The sequence below is a fragment of the Erpetoichthys calabaricus genome, chromosome 8 (assembly GCF_900747795.2).
Source record: "Erpetoichthys calabaricus chromosome 8, fErpCal1.3, whole genome shotgun sequence".
NCBI classification, from domain to species: Eukaryota; Metazoa; Chordata; class Cladistia; order Polypteriformes; family Polypteridae; genus Erpetoichthys; species Erpetoichthys calabaricus.
The window spans coordinates 51,448,899-51,470,163 of record NC_041401.2 but is presented as its reverse complement, the minus strand read 5'-3'; the positions used below and the strand labels follow the sequence as shown (position 1 = coordinate 51,470,163).

General features: G+C 36.0%; 2 protein-coding genes across 7 annotated transcripts in view; both read left to right on the top strand.

Moving 5' to 3' along the window:
• The window catches only part of LOC114655488 (zinc finger E-box-binding homeobox 2-like), a 121,252-nt gene extending 107,833 nt beyond the window's left edge, over positions 1–13,419 (top strand). For 3 of the 5 annotated variants that reach the window (XM_051931080.1, XM_051931081.1, XM_051931083.1), the window contains 4 exons: positions 1,281–1,389; positions 2,028–4,012; positions 5,419–5,599; positions 7,037–13,419. In XM_051931080.1, coding sequence (XP_051787040.1) covers positions 1,281–1,389; positions 2,028–4,012; positions 5,419–5,599; positions 7,037–7,611 — 2,850 coding nt within the window. In that variant the 3' untranslated portion in view covers positions 7,612–13,419. The remainder of the gene's footprint in view (positions 1–1,280; positions 1,390–2,027; positions 4,013–5,418; positions 5,600–7,036) is intronic. The other 2 variants (XM_051931082.1, XM_051931084.1) reach the window with 1 other exon arrangement.
• A 5,194-nt stretch (positions 13,420–18,613) lies between these two features.
• gtdc1 (glycosyltransferase-like domain containing 1) overlaps positions 18,614–21,265 on the top strand; it is a 252,843-nt gene continuing 250,191 nt past the window's right edge. The window contains exon 1 of one of the 2 annotated variants that reach the window (XM_028806517.2): positions 18,614–18,795. The gene's annotated coding sequence lies outside the window, so the exon portion shown is untranslated. The remainder of the gene's footprint in view (positions 18,796–21,265) is intronic. The other variant, XM_028806518.2, reaches the window with a different exon arrangement.

Sequence of the window (21,265 nt, the reverse complement as noted above, 5' to 3'; positions counted from 1 at the left end):
TGCTGATTTAGGAATATATTTACTTTTTTCTGGTCCTGGAATAAAAATATATTTTTTCGTAAGTCATGTTAAGAACTCTTTAAGTTCATTTAAACAAGAAAAAATCCTGAATAATTTTATTTTGCTGTTTCATTACATGCTGAATTTTAAAATATGATTTCTAACAAATGTAATAAGAGAACAAATGATTATCCTTTTTTAATTATGGCAAATATTGGATATATTGAGCTATTCCTTCTAACTACTCAACATCTCTTTATACTCATGAGTTATGGAAACTAGGTTCAGCATTGAAAAATCCCCTCATTTGCTTGTGGCATTTACAATTAGTAAATGAAAATGATTGTATCATATTAACAGTGGCACAACTAAAGTTTACAGTGGTCCTCTGAGGGAAATGGGGGGAGACAAAGCAGCTGTTGCTGTTTGTTTATGCAACTCAGCAACATATGAGCGGCGGTCCCTCATTGGCGCTTGGCGAGCTGGCTTCTGCTTGATCTTTGAAGGTTGCTGCTGTTTGAACAAACCTCCCTGTGTCCTGTGTAACACCATCTGTCTCACCAGGAATGTGGGAAGAGTCAGCACACCCCAGCAGTTGTTAGCCTGTATCTGGGGCTTTTTCCTTGCAAAAAGGTCTTTGTATGTTTTAATCGTTTAACATGCTCACCTCCCACCTTTAGTTAATATGGCTGGCTAAAATATAATTTTAATCATTTTCATGTTAAACTTATTACACTTGTAAATTGGTTGATTAAATATTTTAGAATTATTTTTTTGAAGTTTTAATTGGTGTCTATCAATGGAAGTTGTGGTTCTAATTTGCTGATAAGTTTGCAGTTTAGAGTAACAAAAATTATGACAGCATATGACAAGCTACAATATCCCAGTTTTATACATGTAACAAGAAATGCCGTTTTAAGTCAGTTTGACTTGATTTTAGAGAACAAGATAACAAACTAATTCCTATTTTTTATACGGCTATTTGTCAAAATGAATAAATAAAAGACATTTTAAAAGGGTCTTTTCTTTCTGTATGTTCTTGCCAAACTCTAAAGACCTGTTTCCCTCATTTGCCAGCCAGGAAGTTGAAAGGTATGTGATTCACTCTGCTGTCATTTCCACACTTGTACTGTCTCATTGGTGTTGGAAGTAGAAAGGCAAGATGGTTTGTAGTAATGCAAGCCATTTGGCTGGTTTGCAGCAGTTAACTATGATTGTTTACAGAAGTCTCGCTCTGAGATGTTTGTGTAAAGCTAATGTTAATGCCTTTTCTTTTACAGCACCAACTGCTGAACCAGGGAGCTGGCAATCGCAAGTTCAAATGCACAGAATGTGGCAAGGCCTTCAAATATAAACACCATCTGAAAGAACACCTGCGGATTCACAGTGGTGGGTAGCAAGGGTGCTCATGCACATTGTTTGAATATTCATTACCTTGATTTAAGAAAGTTCTGAACTTTATAACAATAACATTACAAAAAATACTCATCATTTGGCAAGAAAGAGTTTATTTCACACTATTTGTAAAGAATAAGTAACTGTTAAAAAAAATAGAAAGCTAATCTTTAATTGTCACAGTGAATGATTTATTCACTGCATTTATTGCTAGGATATAATATCATATTTACAGGACAGATAGGTGGGCAGCACTGTGGTACAGTGGGTAGTTGTGCTACATTACAGTCATGAAGGCTAGTTTATATCAGTTCCCAGCTGATGTGTCCTGTTTGTGGAACTTGTATGTCCTGCCTGTGTTTTCTTAGATTCCTTTCCGGAGTGTAAAGTGATAAATATGGGTAACTCGAAATTGTGGATGATTTGGGGAAGCATGTTAGGGTAGTTTTAGACTGGAATTCTGTCTGGGTCTCATTCCTGCCTTGGTTGTTTAACTAATGACATATGCTACAGCCTATGGCTCCTTACGACAAGGCATTAGTTAGTATACTGTTATTTGTTCTGTGTAATAACACATTTACAAACTGTAATATAACTTATAATTTAATATTCTCTATTACTCTGTCTTTCAGGTGAAAAGCCATATGAGTGTCCAAACTGCAAGAAGCGCTTTTCTCATTCTGGCTCTTACAGTTCACACATCAGCAGCAAAAAATGTATTGGCTTGATATCAGCAAATGGAAGGATGCGAAGCAGTATAAAGACAGGTTCTTCTCCCACTTCAGCATCATCTTCACCCACCAACGCAGCTATTACACAACTCAGACATAAGCTGGAGAATGGCAAGCCACTTGGCTTACCAGAACAGCCAAGTCTACTCAAAATTAAAACAGAACCACTAGATTTCAATGACTATAAACTCATGATGGCCTCCCATGGGTTTGGAGGACCTGGCCCTTTTATGAATGGAGGAATTGGAGCCGGCAGTCCTTTGGGGGTCCACGCATCATCTCCGAGTCCAATGCAACACTTGGGCTTAGGAATGGATGCACAGCTACTGGGCTTTCCTGGTATTGGGAGCAATCTGAGTGAAGTACAGAAAGTTCTTCAAATTGTGGACAATACAGTATGCAGGCAGAAAATGGACTGTAAACCTGATGAGATTTCAAAACTAAAGGGTTATATGAAGGAACTTGTATCTCAAAATGAGGAACAAGGGCAAGGTGTAACTTCCCCTGGTGCTCCACCAGTTGGTCTTCCAGTTGTCAGCCACAATGGTGCCACTAAAAGTATTATTGACTACACACTAGAAAAGGTCAATGAAGCCAAAGCTTGCCTCCAGAGCTTGACCACAGACTCAAAGAGACAACTTAGCAATATTAAAAAAGAGAAGGTAAATCATATATTAGACTTAGGTACGGAAGATAAAGTGCACGAGAACAATGTATTCACTCCTTTCTCTTGTCAGTACTGCAAGGAGACCTTTCCAGGTCCCATTCCTTTACATCAGCATGAACGCTATCTGTGTAAAATGAATGAGGAGATAAAAGCAGTCCTACAGCCCAATGAGAACGTTACGCCCAATAAGCCTGGCTTATTTGGAGAGAAACATGCCCTTTTGCTTTCTTCCATGCTGTCGGAAAAAGGAGTCACAAGCCCTATTAACCCTTTCAAGGACCACATGTCTGTGCTCAAAGCATATTTTGCCATGAACATGGAACCTAATTCAGAGGAACTACTGAAGATTTCCATTGCTGTTGGCCTCCCTCAGGAATTTGTGAAAGATTGGTTTGAGCAACGAAAATTTTACCATTATGGTAATTCCAGAACTCCACCACTGGACCGGAACAATATAGAGGTGGTGCTGGCAACCACCAACACTCCCACTAAAGACTCTATGCCAGCCAGGTCGCCGATATCATTAATAAAGCCTATGGACCGTATTACATCCCCGTCCATAGCTGAACTCCATAACAATGTTAATAATTGTGACACTCCTCTCAGGCTTACAAAAACATCACAGTTTACTGGTGGTAAACAAATTGGTGAAAAGTTGGACCACTCAAGGAGCAATACTCCTTCACCTTTAAATCTTTCCTCCACATCTTCTAAAAACTCCCATAGCAGCTCGTACACTCCAAACAGCTTCACTTCAGAGGAACTCCAGGCAGAGCCTTTGGACTTGTCTTTGCCAAAGCAAATTAAAGAACGTAAAAGTATTACAACTGTAAAAAACAAAACAAAACCTATGAATATTAACATTGACCACAATAGTATTTCCTTACCATCTGAGCACTCAGAGGAGCCTTTGAACTTGGCTTATCTCAAAAAGGAATATTCGGGTTCAAACAACAACCTTGACAAAAGCACTAATCAGATGTTCAGTTTAAACCCGTTTAGTGCCAAACCTTTGTACACATCACTTCCTCCTCAAAGTGCATTTCCCCCAGCCACTTTCATGCCTCCAGTTCAGGCAAGCATCCCAGGGTTGAGGCCATACCCAGGGCTGGATCAAATGAGCTTCCTACCACACATGGCCTATACTTATGCAACAGGAGCAGCTACTTTTGCAGAAATGCAGCAAAGGAGAAAGTACCAACGGAAACAAGGCTTTCAGGTAAGGGTTTTTTTTTTTTCGTTTATTAATTTTTTCTAATAAGAAATGTGGCAATACACAGATAAGCAATAAAATACTTACCTGTAATAAAAGGCAAGTCAGAAAAGTTAGCATTGAACATTTAAATTCTCCTGCATGCGTGAGTAGTGATATCACCATATAATGAGTATTTTAGAGGTTATAATCCAAGATTCAGGTGTTGCGAGACATTGCGCTCGAGACTCTACACAAATGTGTAAAAAAACATTGCATCGCCAGCTGTTTTAGTCCTTTCATTTTAACACTACATCTGCCTTTTTTCTAAATGTGTTTTGGCCAATTTAATCATTCTCAGGTATTAATTAGTGAAAACTCAGTGCGAGTGAAATGTAATATCTGTATAAAAGTGAAGGTGTGTTAGCATGCTGAGTTTTGTATAGCTTTCTGGCTTTTATCTTTGGCACATGTTTTTAGAGAAGACCAAATTGAGCTCCAGCACATAGATTAATAATGCACCACTGCATGTTCATTATCAAGTGAATGCTAAAGGCTGTTTAACATATAAGAAACCATTTTGATAAAAAGTATTAGTAATGCTTCCTGTTCAAAGTTATTAAATTTTTTTTAAAAATACAGCTACAGGCATTTAGCTCAAATTGATTAAGTGTAGTAGTGTCCTGAAAACCATTTTTAGACTAGAACAAATACCCCTAATGAGGGTACTGGTAGAACTCAATTCGACCAAATAAATTACTTCCTTATTAAATTATTATTACTAACAAGTTAGGATACTGAAGTATTATAGTATATTCATGAAAACATTATGTTGTTACTTTAAATGGATATGTCAAAATTACTATTTTAACTTTTTTTAAACTAACTTTTCTTCTGAAGAAATAAAATACACCAATGTCTAATCTAAAGTGGAATAATCCAGGTTTTTGAAAAATGGATGGTCGGATGGAAAATACAACACAATTTAATATAACTTGACCATTAATAAAACATTTGAATTGTAACAGGGGAGAAAGCGTTGTGTAAATTATATGCACCATGGCAATATTGGCAAAAACATGTCTCAACCCTGTAATAATGGAATGTATCCTATTATTCATAACTAAAGAAAAATTATACTCTAAGGGTATATTAGTCTAATTATAGTTTCAGTTGATGTGTTTTATTTTAGTCTTTATTCTTTAAGCATCTGGAGCATTTGGAATTGATCTGAATATTTCTCGCTTTATGTAAGCATCTTTATAATATTATATACTGTATATTGAAAAATTATGACCCAAGATAAATACATAGAGTTCTTGTAAAATGTTTTCCACAACATAAAGAATATAATCTAAACTGTACATGTTCCATTTTTAACTGAATGAATTACTATGGGACAGATGTAGACTGAGAAAATGTTTATTTTGTAGGGGGAGCTGCTAGACGGGACAACAGATTATATGTCAGGACTGGATGACGTGACAGACTCAGACTCCTGTCTGTCCCGGAAGAAGATTAAGAAGACAGAAAGTGGTATGTACGCGTGTGACTTGTGCGACAAAACATTCCAGAAGAGCAGTTCTCTCCTAAGACACAAATATGAACACACAGGTATATACTGTTCTGGACACTTATTTTACCTGATGCCTTTTTATGTTTTGTCTTCTTAATTTTTTTTTTTTTTTTACATTTAATCGTACTTATGTAATTTCTTTTTCTTTAATATTTTTTATTCCTGTTTGAAAACGTTTTTCTTCACTCTTAGTGTTATCTTAATATATATTACCAGATTACTATGGAGTCATGGCCTTGGTTAAAGTGCAAGATATATTTACAATAATCCATTGCTTAAGATAAAGTCCAATTAATTCTGTGCCATTTACCATGGCCATATCCCATACTACTGCCATTTTATTCCAAGATTAATATTTTGTTACCATTCAGAGCTCTTTCTCACACACTTGTATCACATTTTCATACCATTACTTTTTGTTTGACAATATTACACAGGCAGGAATGTCTGTCTTTTCTTTTTAAACCGTACTTCGTGAAATTCAGTCACAAAGGAGGCTCACGGCATTCCAGTGTGATTGTGGCAAGGAATTAGCCAGAAGTATATGTGCACGCTTGGCCAAAGCACTAGGCTTCAGACATCACTCACCAGCTGACTGAAATGCTATAAGTGAAACCTTGTTTTATGATTTATGTTAACCATTCTTCTGTATTTCCAATACTGTTAACTGGTAATAAATTTGAATATTATACACCTTTAGCACATTCTTCAATATTTAAGTTTCAGTGGCCTTCGAAATAATCAATTTTCTGACTGATTATTAAGGTTAATAAAAAAAACACATTACCTTAAAAGTCATTCTTTGCAATAACAGATTGCATTTATTACATATTTTCTTCAGAAGAGAGTTCCGGAGAGGTTGAATAATGCAGTAATACTGAGCACAAAATGATCAAACATGACTGAAAACAACCTAATTAATGAGGAAAACATAAAATACTGTTTTTCTATGTTCATTTTATAAATGGTTTTCATCCTTATGACACAGTATTCTTGTCTAAAATTGGAAATAATGGTCTTATTATATATATTATTACATAATGAGTAATGTTGATACTGTACTTATTATTTTTCAAATTATAGTCATGTTTGAGTCACACATTCAACTTTACATTTTCTCTTGTGTGTGTCTTTAAAACTCAAATAAGTTGTGGAGTTTAGATGGGTGAAACTAAAAATGATTGGGCCCTCAAGGCAATATAAGTATTATATGAATCCAAAGCACCTATGTCTGTAACTCATGGGGTATAAAGCAGCTTTACATAATGGTGACAATGGATTTTGCTTCAGTCATCATTATTCACATTAGAACACATTTAATAAGGCACTAGAAATATTGTAACTGTATATTTGAAGTTTCACATGGAGTTATCGGAAGAATCTACAGTTTTTCTGATGTTCTTTATTATTATCATTTATATTGCTGACTTAAAAATGCAAATGGTTTAATTTGTTTTTTTATTTTTTCATTTTAGGTAAACGGCCTCATCAGTGTCAGATTTGTAAGAAAGCATTTAAACATAAACACCATCTAATTGAACATTCGCGACTGCACTCAGGCGAAAAGCCATACCAGTGTGATAAATGTGGCAAAAGGTTCTCACACTCTGGATCCTATTCACAGCACATGAACCACAGGTATTCCTACTGCAAGAGGGAAGCAGAAGAAAGAGAGGCTGCTGAGAGAGAGGCCAGGGAAAAGGGTCACTTAGAACCAACAGAGCTGCTGATGAATCGCGCCTACTTACAGAGCATCACTCCTCAGGGGTACTCGGACTCAGAAGAGCGGGATGGAATGCTTAGGGATGGAGACGAGCGTATGAGAGAGCATGACAAAGATGGTGAAGTGGGATATGTGAAGATAGGGAGGCAGGATGAAGAATTTGAAGAAGAGGAAGAAGAAAGTGAAAATAAAAGTATGGATACAGATCCAGAAACATTAAGAGATGATGAAGAGAATGGAGACCACTCTATGGATGATAGTTCAGTTGATGGAAAAACAGAAACCAAATCAGATCATGAGGAGGACAATATGGAAGATGGCATGTAATGGACTACTGCATTCTAAGCTTCCTTTAGTTTTTTTTTTTTTTCTTCCCCAGTAGTATTGTTACCTGCTTGATTTAAACAAACACACTGCTGTGTTAAGCTGTACATGCACGTGCCTGATGCTTCCAGGAAGCTTTTGTTGTTGGACTTAAAGAGGGAGAGGCAGTTCTGCCAACAGAGACAGTGTTGAGAGTTGGAGCTGGGAGAAAAGAAGCTGCATTATGCAAAACAAGAAAAAATACAACAAAAATAATTAACTGTACAGTATTAAGGCCTAAAAAATGTGTGGTGCTAACATTCTAAAAACCTTGTGTTTCATAGTATTTATAGCACAAACTAGTAACTTGTAAAAATTGCACTCCGCTTCTATAATCACTACAAAAATTATAATAATAAAAAAGTATTGCCTATGTATATTTATACAGTGTTAAAAGCAGTAGTGTCCCCACTACATTTCATCAGTATTATTACCTACAGTAGCTATCACTTAATGTGTTGTTTATTGTTTTTGCCCAATTGTCAGGCCAACTAACCACACAGTTTTAGGCCTCCGATTTTTCTTTATATGAAGGAACTTAAGCAACGCCTGTGTGATTTTAAGATATTAAAGTCTTAAAGCAACTTTGATATGAAGAATAATGTAATGCAAAGCAAGAGGGTAATGTGTGAAAAATGAAGGAGAAAGCCTTTTGTAAGGTGGTTTTATAAGAAAAAGCCTTATATGCAAACCTTTTAATCTGTGTGTTTCTGCAAGTGCCATCCTTGTACAGTGTAAAGGAAGGTGACTCTTGTTACCTTTGCACCAGCTTCAGTGTTACGAAATAGCTCACCTTGTTCTTTGAAGCACCCATGTCAGTATTAGAAAAATAGGCAGCAGTTCCTTAGTTTACATATGTTTGTGCAATTTTCTGTACTTTTTATTTTATTATTTTTTTCATTAACTTTTGTCAGTATTACACCAAACTTTTTCAACAAAAAATTTGCATTCATTTTATTTTAGGTTAAATAACATTTTATTTATGTGGCTCATTTTATATTTCCTAATTTTATTTATTTCATACTGTAGTGTACAGTATTATAGTTCTTCAATATATAGATATATTTTAGTAAAAAGGAACATGGCGTTGATCATTGGGGCAAATTTTACGTAAAGAGAGCATTTATTGTGTTTTGAAACATTAATTGTGAAATGCAAATTTTCAATTTTATTATTTTATTTTATTTTTCCAGTTACTGGAAATTCCAAATTTGGGAACTTTTGATACGATCTTGTGAAAACACTGTATTTTCGACTGAAAAATAAATAAATTCCACTTTCTTCATCTTGTTTTTTAGCTATAAAATGAAGAGGGACTGTTAAAATACAATGTATGATACCATGACAGAAAAATTCTTTTCCTGAAATGTCTTTGTAAAAGTATTATTGAATTTTTAATTTGTAATTTCTCTTGGAAATGACCATGCTCGAATAAAAGTAGCCAAATTAAAAACATGAGGAGTAGTGACTTTCTGATAAAGTAGCTGACTTTATTATAAAAAATGGTAAAGGCTGCCTTTTGTTTCTGTTTTGTAGCACATCTGGGGGAAAAGCAATATTGCAACTTTTTTTACATTTTGATCAGCATTAATCATAAAAGCACCTGTCAGATTGTCTCTGACATTCTTTTGATTTTTTTTTGGCAGATTTTGAAGTTTTGCTTCCTTAATTTGGACCTTATAAATATAACCAATTAACCAAGAACCTTGCACCTAGTGCTAAAAAATGTCATGCATTTCGTAACTTCCAGTACATTTTATTATATTGTTTAACCACTGCTAAATGGTGTTTAAAGGTATAATGGCTTTGTGATATTGCAGGTACTCAAAATGCTCTATAAAAACATACAAGTTTACACAATTTGAAACATGCTGCCTAATGGATAATTTCCAAGTCATTTTTATATTTTGGTACAACTGTGCGTACATTGCAATAACACTAGTGAAAATAATGTATTGTCCATTAACATTCAAAAGTAGATTGATTGGTTTACTTTGTATTGTAGAAGGATATTCCTCTTATAAAAACTAACTGCCTATTGGTATGTTAAGTTTAAAACAGAAAAATTATATACCATCCTTCCTCTAAGGTTTATGTTAAAGAGCATAAGAACAGTTGCTTTCCAAAGCAAGGCCAATGAAAGAGTGTGTTTTATTTATGGATAATTCAATTAATATTGTCAATTAAAAATATTATTATGAAGATATTTGTTACCATATAATTCTTACTAGACAGAGTTTTGTAAAGTTTATATTTATATTTTCATTATGTTTAATCTTGACAGAACCTGAATGCATCAGCAGACATTTGAAGTAAATTGTCTTATAAAGCATTTCTTAAAAACTACAAGCAGTTCCCCTTCTTGTAAGCTTAAAATATGCCCTAGAATTGCAAATCTCTACCTCCCCCATGCTGACCTGATATCACCAGAAGAGGAATGCACTTCTTATACTGCAATGCAATTTGTAGCTGGAGTGGGTGTTTTGCAGTCAGCATTTTTTTAATATCTGATGATATTCTGTTTCTTAAGTAGGTCCACCTGGTGACTTCATATTTCAGGTTTCCATGACCTTGATCATTTTAAAAATTACTTGAACTCTACTGCACCACATTTAATGTTTTAACCACAAATTGTAATTGCCATATACCTGTTGGCTGAATTCATAAACCCATAAATTAGTAACACTGAGCTATGTAATGCTAGTATCTTATACACAATACAAAGGTTTTAAGAATAAAGCTGTAAGGGAAAAAGAATTATTAATAAATATTATACATGTCCTGCAGTTTACAAAGCTGGAATGGAAACAAATGCCACTCATAAAATATATTGTAAGACATTATCAAAGAACTAGTCTAATTTGTTAAGTATTAATGTACTGTTTAAATGTAATTGTTAAACAGGACAGAGTATATATTTATATAATGATTTACATATAATGTAATTTACTGATAAAAAATCTTTTAATTTGTTACATGGAAATCTGTATATAGAAGACATGTAAGAGTAATAGATACATATTTGTATTGCCATTTGTATACAGCCCATAAAGATTTTTATAGTAATCATGTTTATGGAAAATAATTATTTTAATCAAAACAAAAACAAAACAACTTTGTTTTACCCTGCATTTGAGTCTGCAACATTCCCAGAAAGGAAATATATCCCTCTGCATGACGAATGTAAACCTTCCATGTAGTTTTCCCTCGAGTGTACTATTCTGAAAAAGATTTTAAAATAATGCAGATGTTGAAATTTAACAAAAATATTCATACATGCTTTTTAAACTGTGAAGCCTTAAAATTGGAACATTTCTCTTTAACTATACTGTTTATTAATATGGACATATGAAAGTGTACTTCGGCATTCAGGATAAAATGGCTTTATGATTTAATATTAAGACATTAGTCATGTATTAATATTGCACAGTAACACATAGCATTTAATAGGTAAAAGATAGAAATCTGTTATTGGCAGATACAGGTTTTTATTTTAATTTCTTATATATTGAATTGATCAGCCTTATTAGAAATATAGTTAAGATCGACTGATTAGTATAGTAAAAAATTATGAAACATTATCGCATTAACTTAAATCCATTTTTGAAACACCCAAAACCCTGAGTAGGCAGGTTCAGAAGATTAATGGATGGAAGGATGGATGTTTTGAAATGTTTTGTTATAAGGCTGTGATAAAATCCTGAATGATATGTGAGTAAATCTAAGTGTTTCAGTTTTAGTAACACTTTCCAACTTGTATTAATATACATCTATGCCATATACATTAAAATTATATTATTAAGCCATTAAAATTTGAGAATATATTCAGGCAAACTCAACCTGTAGCAAATATTATTTTAATGTTTCAAGCAATAAAGTAATTACATCACATTAGTAATATCAGTTGAATTATTTGATGTTAAAGGTTTAATGAATAACTTAACTATTTCAAAACCACCTGTATTTTTCTGTCTATTTTGTCATATTTGTATGCACTATTTGAGATTCATTTTATTTTTTTACACTATTATTTTATTTTTGTCCCTGTACTCTTAGTACGTTTTGACAAAATTAAATTAACACAAACCATCCTCTGTACCTAAATTTCAGGTCTTGGGCTTGTAAATAGTTTATTTTTTGTGTACATTTTGTCATTATTTTTAATAAAAAAGTGACTCCTCTTTTTTGCACTTTCATACAAACAGGATATACGCTGAAAATGTGTTTGATTTCTGAATAATTAACTTCTGGAAATTTTTAATCAAATGCCATATACAAGGCAGAGTGTTAGTACAGTACTTTAAGCATTACAATGTATAATTTGTCTCAGTGAAGCAGTACAATGTCAAACAATGTCATATTTTGAAAGCATATCCTTTTTGCACATGAAAACTGATTATGTACTTTTTTATTCCATATCTGTCTGTTATTTTATATTATATGAATAAACTAAAACTTTACGGGTTCTAATATATATTCCTATTGTGATGAATAGCAAAGACTGGCTTCTCTTGTTTCCTATATACATTTTTATACTTACAATGCAGTTCATTTTACAGCATTTTTTTTCGAGGAAGTAATTGGCCCAATAGAATGACCTGTATCTAATGGAGAAAAATACAAAAAACAATAATGGGATAAATATTATAAATTATGTACTTGCGCCATCTAGAACCCAGCAGCCTTTGGACAAGCTGTTCCTATGAAATAGCAGCCAGTTTTATAAGGATTGCAAATTGAAATGGTGTCTTGTTGGTTAAGATTTTGGTCCAATTCTACGCTAGGTTCTGAGGTGATGGATTATCTTACAAGAAGTGGCCTGTTCTGCAGGAAGTTACTTTTCTAGTGTTTGATACTTCTGATTTTTGCAACAGAACGTTAACCACTTTTGAATTACATCTACGGATCAAACTAATAGCACCTACATTCATTATTCTAAGTGATTTTCATTACAAAACCAAGACACATCCTCATCATTTGCTGTTCTCAAGATAATTATGATTTCCTTTAGTTTCAGAACATAAAGATTCTTAACTTGTAAAGCCCAAAGTAAGGTTTTTTATATGTCTTGTTAATTGCAAACAACAAATAAATTTGTTCAACAGATAAAATATATTTAATATTGCAGTGTTTGACTTACTGGTACCACCAAAGATATTAGTACATTTTGGTCTAAAATGGAGAAAGAATGTGTAATAGTTAAAAATATATAAGCAGATTGAGTAATTATTTGCATAATTAGCATGGGCATTTACATTATTACCAAGTGAAGATGGAGGTGATGATGAGATTGACTGACAAATACTGTAAGTGATGCTGTATTATTGCAGAAGTTACACCAAGCCATAGTGGTAAAGAAGAAGCTAAGTGCTTGAAAGAAACTTCTGATTTAATCATCATCCTCATCTATAGGCATGAGTTTTGGGTAGCTCAAGTTGATTGTGAGTGCATGTCATTGAAATGAGGTTCCTGTGGAGGGCTGTTGGGCTTAGTCTCCGACAGAGTGTAAGGATATCAGCAATACAAGAGGATCTTGGAATAAAACTGCAGCTTCGTTGGATCAATGGGAGCCAACTGGGGTACTTTGGGCATATAGTGCCTTCAGGGAGCATCCCATGGTGGTGTGTTAGGCATGTGCCACTGGAGGGAGAGACAGGACACTCTAGAATAGTGTGTGAGAATTCTCTGAAAGAAGTTAAAAAATGCTTCGGGGACATGATGGCCTGGTCTCTTCAGTGTGGCATGTTACAGCAGTGATCATAACCAGGAAAAGCAAATAGAATGTGAAGTTATTCATTTTTTATGGGAGGGAAGGGGTATAGGGGCCAGGGTTTAATTACCAACCTCAAATGTTGTGGTGGATTTTGAGCTTTAGGCTATTTCCTATCTGTTCTCCTGAAACTGGAAAAAAAGATGATTAAAAAATGTATGTATGAATTTATATTTTCTATTACATTTTTGATAACAACTATATTGATTTTTATTTGACTGTAGTAAAACTTCATTATATGTAAGAATGATAACAGCTGGGATTTCATGACGTAGCTGGTGACACCAGACATTGAATAAATGAACATACAAGGATCCATCATTCAGTAAACTCAGTACTGAATTGGTTTCCATATTTTGCCTTTCTTCATAAATAAAAATCCTAAGAGAAAAAAAAACAAAAATTAAAGATGCCCAGGTAGTAACTATTTAGGTGCCTATTCCTTACATGTTGTGTAAAGTAAAGACATTTGATCCTAAAAAAACTTTACAAAACCCCGACCCCATATGTTATACATCTGTTTGTTAGGGAAGGGGAAAGCCTATGAGCAGGTCCCCACTCTGGCAATGACTAAGAAAAGATTCAATGACAGAAAGAGTAAAAGCACAAGTGACCGAGAGGAAGTAGCCAGTCAGGATGTCACAGTCAGCTATTCGGTTTGGCCATGAAAAATAGAGATTGAGCAGGTGGTTTACTAGTTTGCCAACTGTGGAACAAAGCACAGACTGACCTAGCCAGAGGTGTCCCAGGAATGCCATGTACACAGTAAAGAAATATACAGATGATTTGCTTATTTTAAATATAAAACCTTTATACTTTACAACACTTTGTATGTTTTACACGGTAAAAAAAATCGAAAAGAAAATGTGAACTCCACAGGTATATAACTACCCTTAGGGGGAATTCTTGCAGACACAGAAAATTTAAAAATTGCCTGACAGTCACTGATATATACACTGAGTGCATTTACATATACACCAAACTAACAAGCAGTGAAGCCTGTGTCTCTCGAGACTGTGCTGCTGAATTTAGAACTGTACATTCAGCTCTTCAACTTAAATGTATCGATTTCTGAAATATTAAGATAGGTCACTTCAACCAGGAGAAAGAATAATGCAATCACCCCAGAATTTTCCTCAGGAAATTTATCTTTGTGGATGCTTCCACTGTTTTCTAACTAACAGAGTAAAGTGGACTCGTACAGATCTAGAAATCCTTAACTGCAACCTGGCTAAGCATCTAAATCGCAACATAACCAGGTTTATTGTGAAAAAGTCAATATTTGTTAACTTGGTTTCTCAAAGACTAACATCTAAGTTTCCCTTATTGGAAAAAGGATCCACCTGGAATTTTTGAAACAGAGTTTCTGTGACTAACACATTTATGACAGTGTGTGTAAACACACTGACTGATTCTTAAACTAAGTTTAGGGTTGTGGAGGCAAAAACCTATCATGGGGTCCTTAGGCGTAAGGCAGAAGCCAAACCTGGACCAGTTCACATCAAGTTACACTCATCAACACTTGGGCCCGTTTAGAACCACCAGTTAACCTAACATGCATATGTTTGGGGAATTAAGAATAAAATCTGTGCATGGTACCATGAAATTAGGCCATTGGAAGAATTTGCAAACTCTTGACAGGTGGCAGCTGGGCAACAGGTTCAAGCTGAAGGTGCTAGATTCATGCAGGTGCAGCAAGCAACCACTGCACCAACACCTCCTAGGATTATTAATACAAATGTCAGGCCTACGTCATTTCTGACCTCCATAAGCAGTGGGCCAAAATCACGGCTAGGGGCTTTTTTGGGTCCCCACCTACATAAGTATACTATGAGTATTATACACATCAACTTCAAATTCACAGAGTCACACAGAGTAAAGTAAATGACTACTACAGAGTCTTAGTATTAAAATTACAAATCTGAAGAACAGAAAAAAGTATGCTGTATCAAGGCTTACTTTTTTGATTAGTCATTGCTGCACACATGAGAAGTTACAGTGCATCCGGAAAGTATTCACAACGCATCACTTTTTCCACATTTTGTTATGTTACAGCCTTATTCCAAAAATGGATTAAATTCATTTTTTTCCTCAGAATTCTACACACAACACCCCATAATGACAACGTGAAAAAGGTTTACTTGAGATTTTTGCAAATTTATTAAAAATAAAAAAATTGAGAAAGCACATGTACATAAGTATTCACAGCCTTTGCCGTGAAGCTCGAAATTGAGCTCAGGTGCATCCTGTTTCCCCTGATCATCCTTGAGATGTTTCTGCAGCTTAATTGGAGTCCACTTGTGGTAAATTTAGTTGGTTGGACATTTGGAAAGGCACACACCTGTCTATATAAGGTCCCACAGTTGACAGTTCATGTCAGAGCACAAACCAAGCATGAAGTCAAAGGAATTGTCTGTAGACCTCCGAGACAGGATTGTCTCGAGGCACATATCTGGGGAAGGTTACAGAAAAATTTCTGCTGCTTTGAAGGTCCCAATGAGCACAGTGACCTCCATCATCCGTAAGTGTAAGAAGTTCGAAACCACCAGGAGCTGGCCGGCCATCTAAACTGAGCGATCAGGGGAGAAGAGCCTTAGTGAGTTAGGTGACCAAGAACTTGATGGTCATTCTGTCATAGCTCCAGGGGTCCTCTGTGGAGAGAAGAGAACCTTCCAGAAGGACAACCATCTCTGCAGCAATCCCCCAATCAGGCCTGTATGGTAGAGTGGCCAGACGGAAGCCACTCCTTAGTAAAAGGCACATGGCAGCCCGCCAGGAGTTTGCCAAAAGGTACCTGAAGGACTCTCAGACCATGAGAAAGAAAATTCTCTGGTCTGATGAGACAAAGATTGAGCTCTTTGGTGTGAATGCCAGGCGTCACGTTTGGAGGAAACCTGGCACCATCCCTACAGTGAAACATGGTGGTGGCATCATCATGCTGTGGGGATGTTTTTCAGCGGCAGGAACTGGGAGACTAGTCAGGATAAAGGGAAAGATGACTGCAGCAATGTACAGAGACATCCTGGATGAAAACCTGCTCCAGAGTGCTCTTGACCTCAGACTGGGGCGACGGTTCATCTTTCAGCAGGACAACGACCCTAAGCACACAGTCAAGATATCAAAGGAGTGGCTTCAGGACAACTCTGTGAATGTCCTTGAGTGGCTCAGCCAGAGCCCAGACTTGAATCCGATTGAACATCTCTGGAGAGATCTTAAAATGGCTGTGCACTGACGCTTACCATCCAACCCGATGGAGCATGAGAGGTGCTGCAAAGAGGAATGGGCGAAACTGGCCAAGGATAGGAGTGCCAAGCTTGTGGCATCATATTCAACAAGACTTGAGGCTGGAATTGCTGCCAAAGGTGCATTGACAAAGTATTGAGCAAAGGCTGTGAATACTTATGTACATGTGTTTTCTCAGTTTTTTTATTTTTAATAAATTTGCAAAAACCTCAAGTAATATTTTTTCACATTGTCATTATGGGGTGTTGTGTGCAGAATTCTGAGGAAAAAAATGAATTTAAACCATTTTGGAGTAAGGCTGTAACATAACAAAATGTGAAAAAAGTGTTGCGCTGTGAATACTTTCCGGATGCACTGTACCATCACAAACCAAGGTATGAAAAGTTAACTACAGAGCCCTAATGCAAATGACTACAAAAGAATGAATATCAAATACTGCATTGGCAAATGTTTGCTTTTCAAAATGGTACTTTTCTAGATTTCTTTGGATCAAAGTCCTTAATCAGAGCTCTGATATCCAGTTTCTGAGCCAGATCATGGTCAATTGACATCAGAGTCAAATATATCGGTCTTTTCTGTCTCTGTGGATCTGAGCCTATTCTTCACCACTAGCCACAGCTTGGAGAAAGATCGCTCACCACTTTTTTGTGGCAATGTCGACATTTGGGAAGATGTCCTGCAACATTTTTTCTCTCAGAAATTGTAACAGCTCTAAAGTGGATGAAATGACTTTAGTGCTTATTTATTCTCTGAAATGGGTAATCTACTAACCACTGTGCCATGGTGCTAAAACAACAAAATATAACAAATTGCCACAAACTTGTCATAAGTGAAAAAGGTACATTTTCAGTAAATAATTCAGTGAACAAGGTCGCGAGCTAACCCAGCTAGATCTCTATGAAAGCCGTTTTTTTTATTGGGGCCCCCTACAGGTTGGGGGCCCCTAGTTATTACCTGGTACACCCTGGCTAAAATCTGAGCAGTCAAAGTGCATCATTAACAGCCAATCATTTTGTGATTGCGTTTGGTTAAGAGAAATTAACACATTTTATTTACTTGACATGAGATTAGGGAAGTAACGGGCAGAATGCAGTAGGTGGTGTTAAAAAAATACAAAAACTGATAGAAAAAAAACAGGCTGCATGATATGAGGCAGCATGGCATACCACCAGGTCCATAACGAAATGTAGATGTACATGCCTGTTGTGATGAATGCAGCAGGTGCAAGGCGGGGGCAGACTAGCAGGAAAAGGCACAAAGGCTACAATGCTTTGTGAATTTAAAAGGGATGATGGGGTCTGTTTAGGAGTGGGGCTGTAAAGCTGATTTTCCCCCTCCCCTGCTTGTATTATTTTTATTCTAATTTGACTCTGTCTTTAGGCCTTAGTTAGGTAGAGAACAAATACAAAAAGAATAAGAATGGAGTGTTCTTTAGGTTAGATTTGATTGTTGGCAGCAAAACCACAGGAGCTCTAAGGACCAACAATAAGCTTCAGCTTTATCCCCCCCACACCAGCTCCTATTGCACAATCCCTGTCAAAATTACGTAGCACGATGTCGAAATGGTGCAATCCATGGCATCGAACTTTTGAAAGTGGTCCTTTGGGAATGGACATTGCTAGCGCGTGGTTTGCGAGTTTATTTATTTTCATGCTTTACTTATAAATAACTTTTTTATTGTTTGTTTTGCTCTCTGATGTAAAAATACTTCCCCAGTTTGGGCGATGGTCTGCCGATTCATGAGCTGATGGGACCAGTAAAAGCGATACCGCTATCAGTTAAGGAACGTGTGTTAAAATGAAGCGACTGATTAATACACATTTTGAGAATAGTCTCTCTTCTTTGCAACCGATAGGCTGCTGATCATTTAAATACCGTACTTTAAAAGTGAGCAATCTGGTGCAGAAAAGAGTACGTTTACATTTCGTGCAAAACATAGAGACCGCCGAGACTTTCCTTGTGGTGCAAATTCAATTTTTTCTCACGACGGTATCCTTCTTTGACTCAATCGTCAGTCATTAGTAAGCCGCCCTCCCTTTAAGCGTGCGGTCGCTCACGCCGTGCCCGCGCGTCTATTGCGCGCTCTGGCGTCGCCTGCTGCCTGTCCCTGGTGACGGGAAAAGCTTCACGAAGAGGTGAGTCCGTGCGCTGCCATGTCAGAGAGAAGCGTGCTTGTACTGTCTGAGATGGGGTGCTGACGGCGCGAAGCGACTTACACGGTCCTGCTGGCGTTTCATGCTGAAAAGGCGGGGCGATCGGTATAGTGCGTGCACACAAATATAACGCCGAGTCAAGAAAGCGTTTGCGGTGCTCGATTGTGCGTGATTTTTTTTCTTTTATTCTACGGTTATCTACGGTTTTTGGATACTTCACGAGGGAACGATTTTGAGCTTGTGTATCAGACGCGTGGTTCCATGCAGCACTATTTAGCATTCATTTCGACCTTTTCTAGTGTCGACATGTTTTATATGTCACTAATGTGTGTGGTGCATGTCGTTCTATTAGCTGGCGCATTTGATATATTTTTTGGTTTCCATCGTAGGCCGTAGAAGCATGAGAATTTCCTGACAGGTAGTCCGCCACTGCTCGCTTCGATACCCGTTGTTTAAAGCTGACACACGCTGTGAAATCTTAGTTAAACGCATGGAGTTTGCAAAATGATATTTACGCTCAGCTTCATATTTTTATATCACGTTAGTCCTGTTAATATTAGTAAAATAAAAATATTTGGGGGGGGGGGAGTAAAACATTTTTTTAAAAGTGCTTATCATAAAATAACAAATCATATTACTGTGACACTGGGATTTTTATATTAAATTGCAGTTTAAATACCATAATTTATATGAAACACTTATTTACTTAAGATAGGTACCCGGCATGGTGGTTTTTCTAGTGTTTTTGGGGTAGCATTGGATTAATAAAGCTTTAATGAAATGACGTGCTCCGTAAATAGTTGGCCGTGCGAACAATTAGGGGGGCAAAAGGCACCTGTAAATTTTCCACTTAAGTTTTATTTCTCAAATATCAACATCAGTGTCCTGCCTACGCGTATTAGTAAATGAGCTTGTAATAAACACAGTTAAATGTGTCTAGTAGCGTAATTTATTTTTAGGCATGATCAGAGTTAATATTGCTTAAAGAATACATATTGTGAAGAGAGCATACAATATTTTACAGCAGTAACATACATTTTTATGTATATAGGTAGTCAAAGCTTGCATGTTATGAGTTTATTTTATTCTTTACATATAGGGAACATCAGCTAGTTTAAGCTTAGTCATGAACAGACCAATGCTTTCCCTCAAGTTTATTTCAAAAAATCCCAATGTGTCTTTTTAGAAGCACAGCTTGTATATGCTGCATATGTACAATATGAGGTTCTAGGGGATGGCTCGGTGGTGTAGTGATTAGGGCCTGCAATCTCTACGCACTAGACAATTGGTGTGAATCTTGACTTGTTCATTGGCTTCATGGAGCTGGCATGTTTGTGTGTTTTTGGGGATTTTAGGTTTGGTTAATTTGTAAATGTTAATTGGTTTGTTAACAGTGTGAATAAGCATATCATGTAATAGACTGACTTTCTAACCAGGGTTGGTTCCACTGTGTTCCTGGAATGGGCTGTCCTACCCTGCAGCCCTGAAATTGGGTTATGTGTGTTCATTAAGCAATTTGCATCAGATATTTCAAGTGTAACTAGATATTATATGCTTTTTTTCTTTCCTTTTAAGACCAGGCACGCTAGGTGCAATTCACTTTTTCAGGTTGTCCTTGTGGGTACCCTGTGTGGTGGTGTTTTTTTTTTTTTTTTACTGTACTTTGATACTGACAATAACATGTGACTAATGAGGCAATTAGAATGTGATTACTATGTGTCAGTGGTACATATCTAAAATACACATTTTCAAAATGCCAAGGTGAATGGCCATTTCTAAACATTATGGTTATTCTAGAAGTTTTTTTAATTGTTATAATAATGAAATCAACTACTGACTCATACTTATGGAATTATGTACCCTTGCAACTGTGGAAAATAATATACATCTGCAAAGGCAAAATATGCTGTATTTGTGTGTGTGTATATACACATACACACCCTGTATATATACTTAGCAAAGTCAAATTACCTGCTCTATTTGGAAAGATAGCTGTTCTCCTAAAACATAATTTCTTTGTATAGCTATATTAAAATATTCAATAGACAGGAAAAATAATTATTAGAAAAGAACAGCAAGTTGCACAATTTTACACCACCTGTTTTGCTTTATCAACCCCTTCTCAAATGTTTCTATCTTTGTACATGTAAATATTTTTTCATTGCATTTTCCAACATGGGACACAGACATAAGAGGAAGTAGACAAACAACATTCTTCTAGATGTTCTAGATGAGGCAACTCGGGCTCCTTCTTACATCTTGTCTGAAGAAGGGGCCCGAGTTGCTTTGAAAGCTTGCATATTGTAATCTTTTTAGTTAGCCAATAAAAGATGTCATTTTACTGGACTTTTCACTATTTTCATAATGGCTAACACAGTACAACAACATAGTACTACGAATATACTGAATGTAATTAATAAATATCTGGGCTGATTAAATATAAATTATTTTT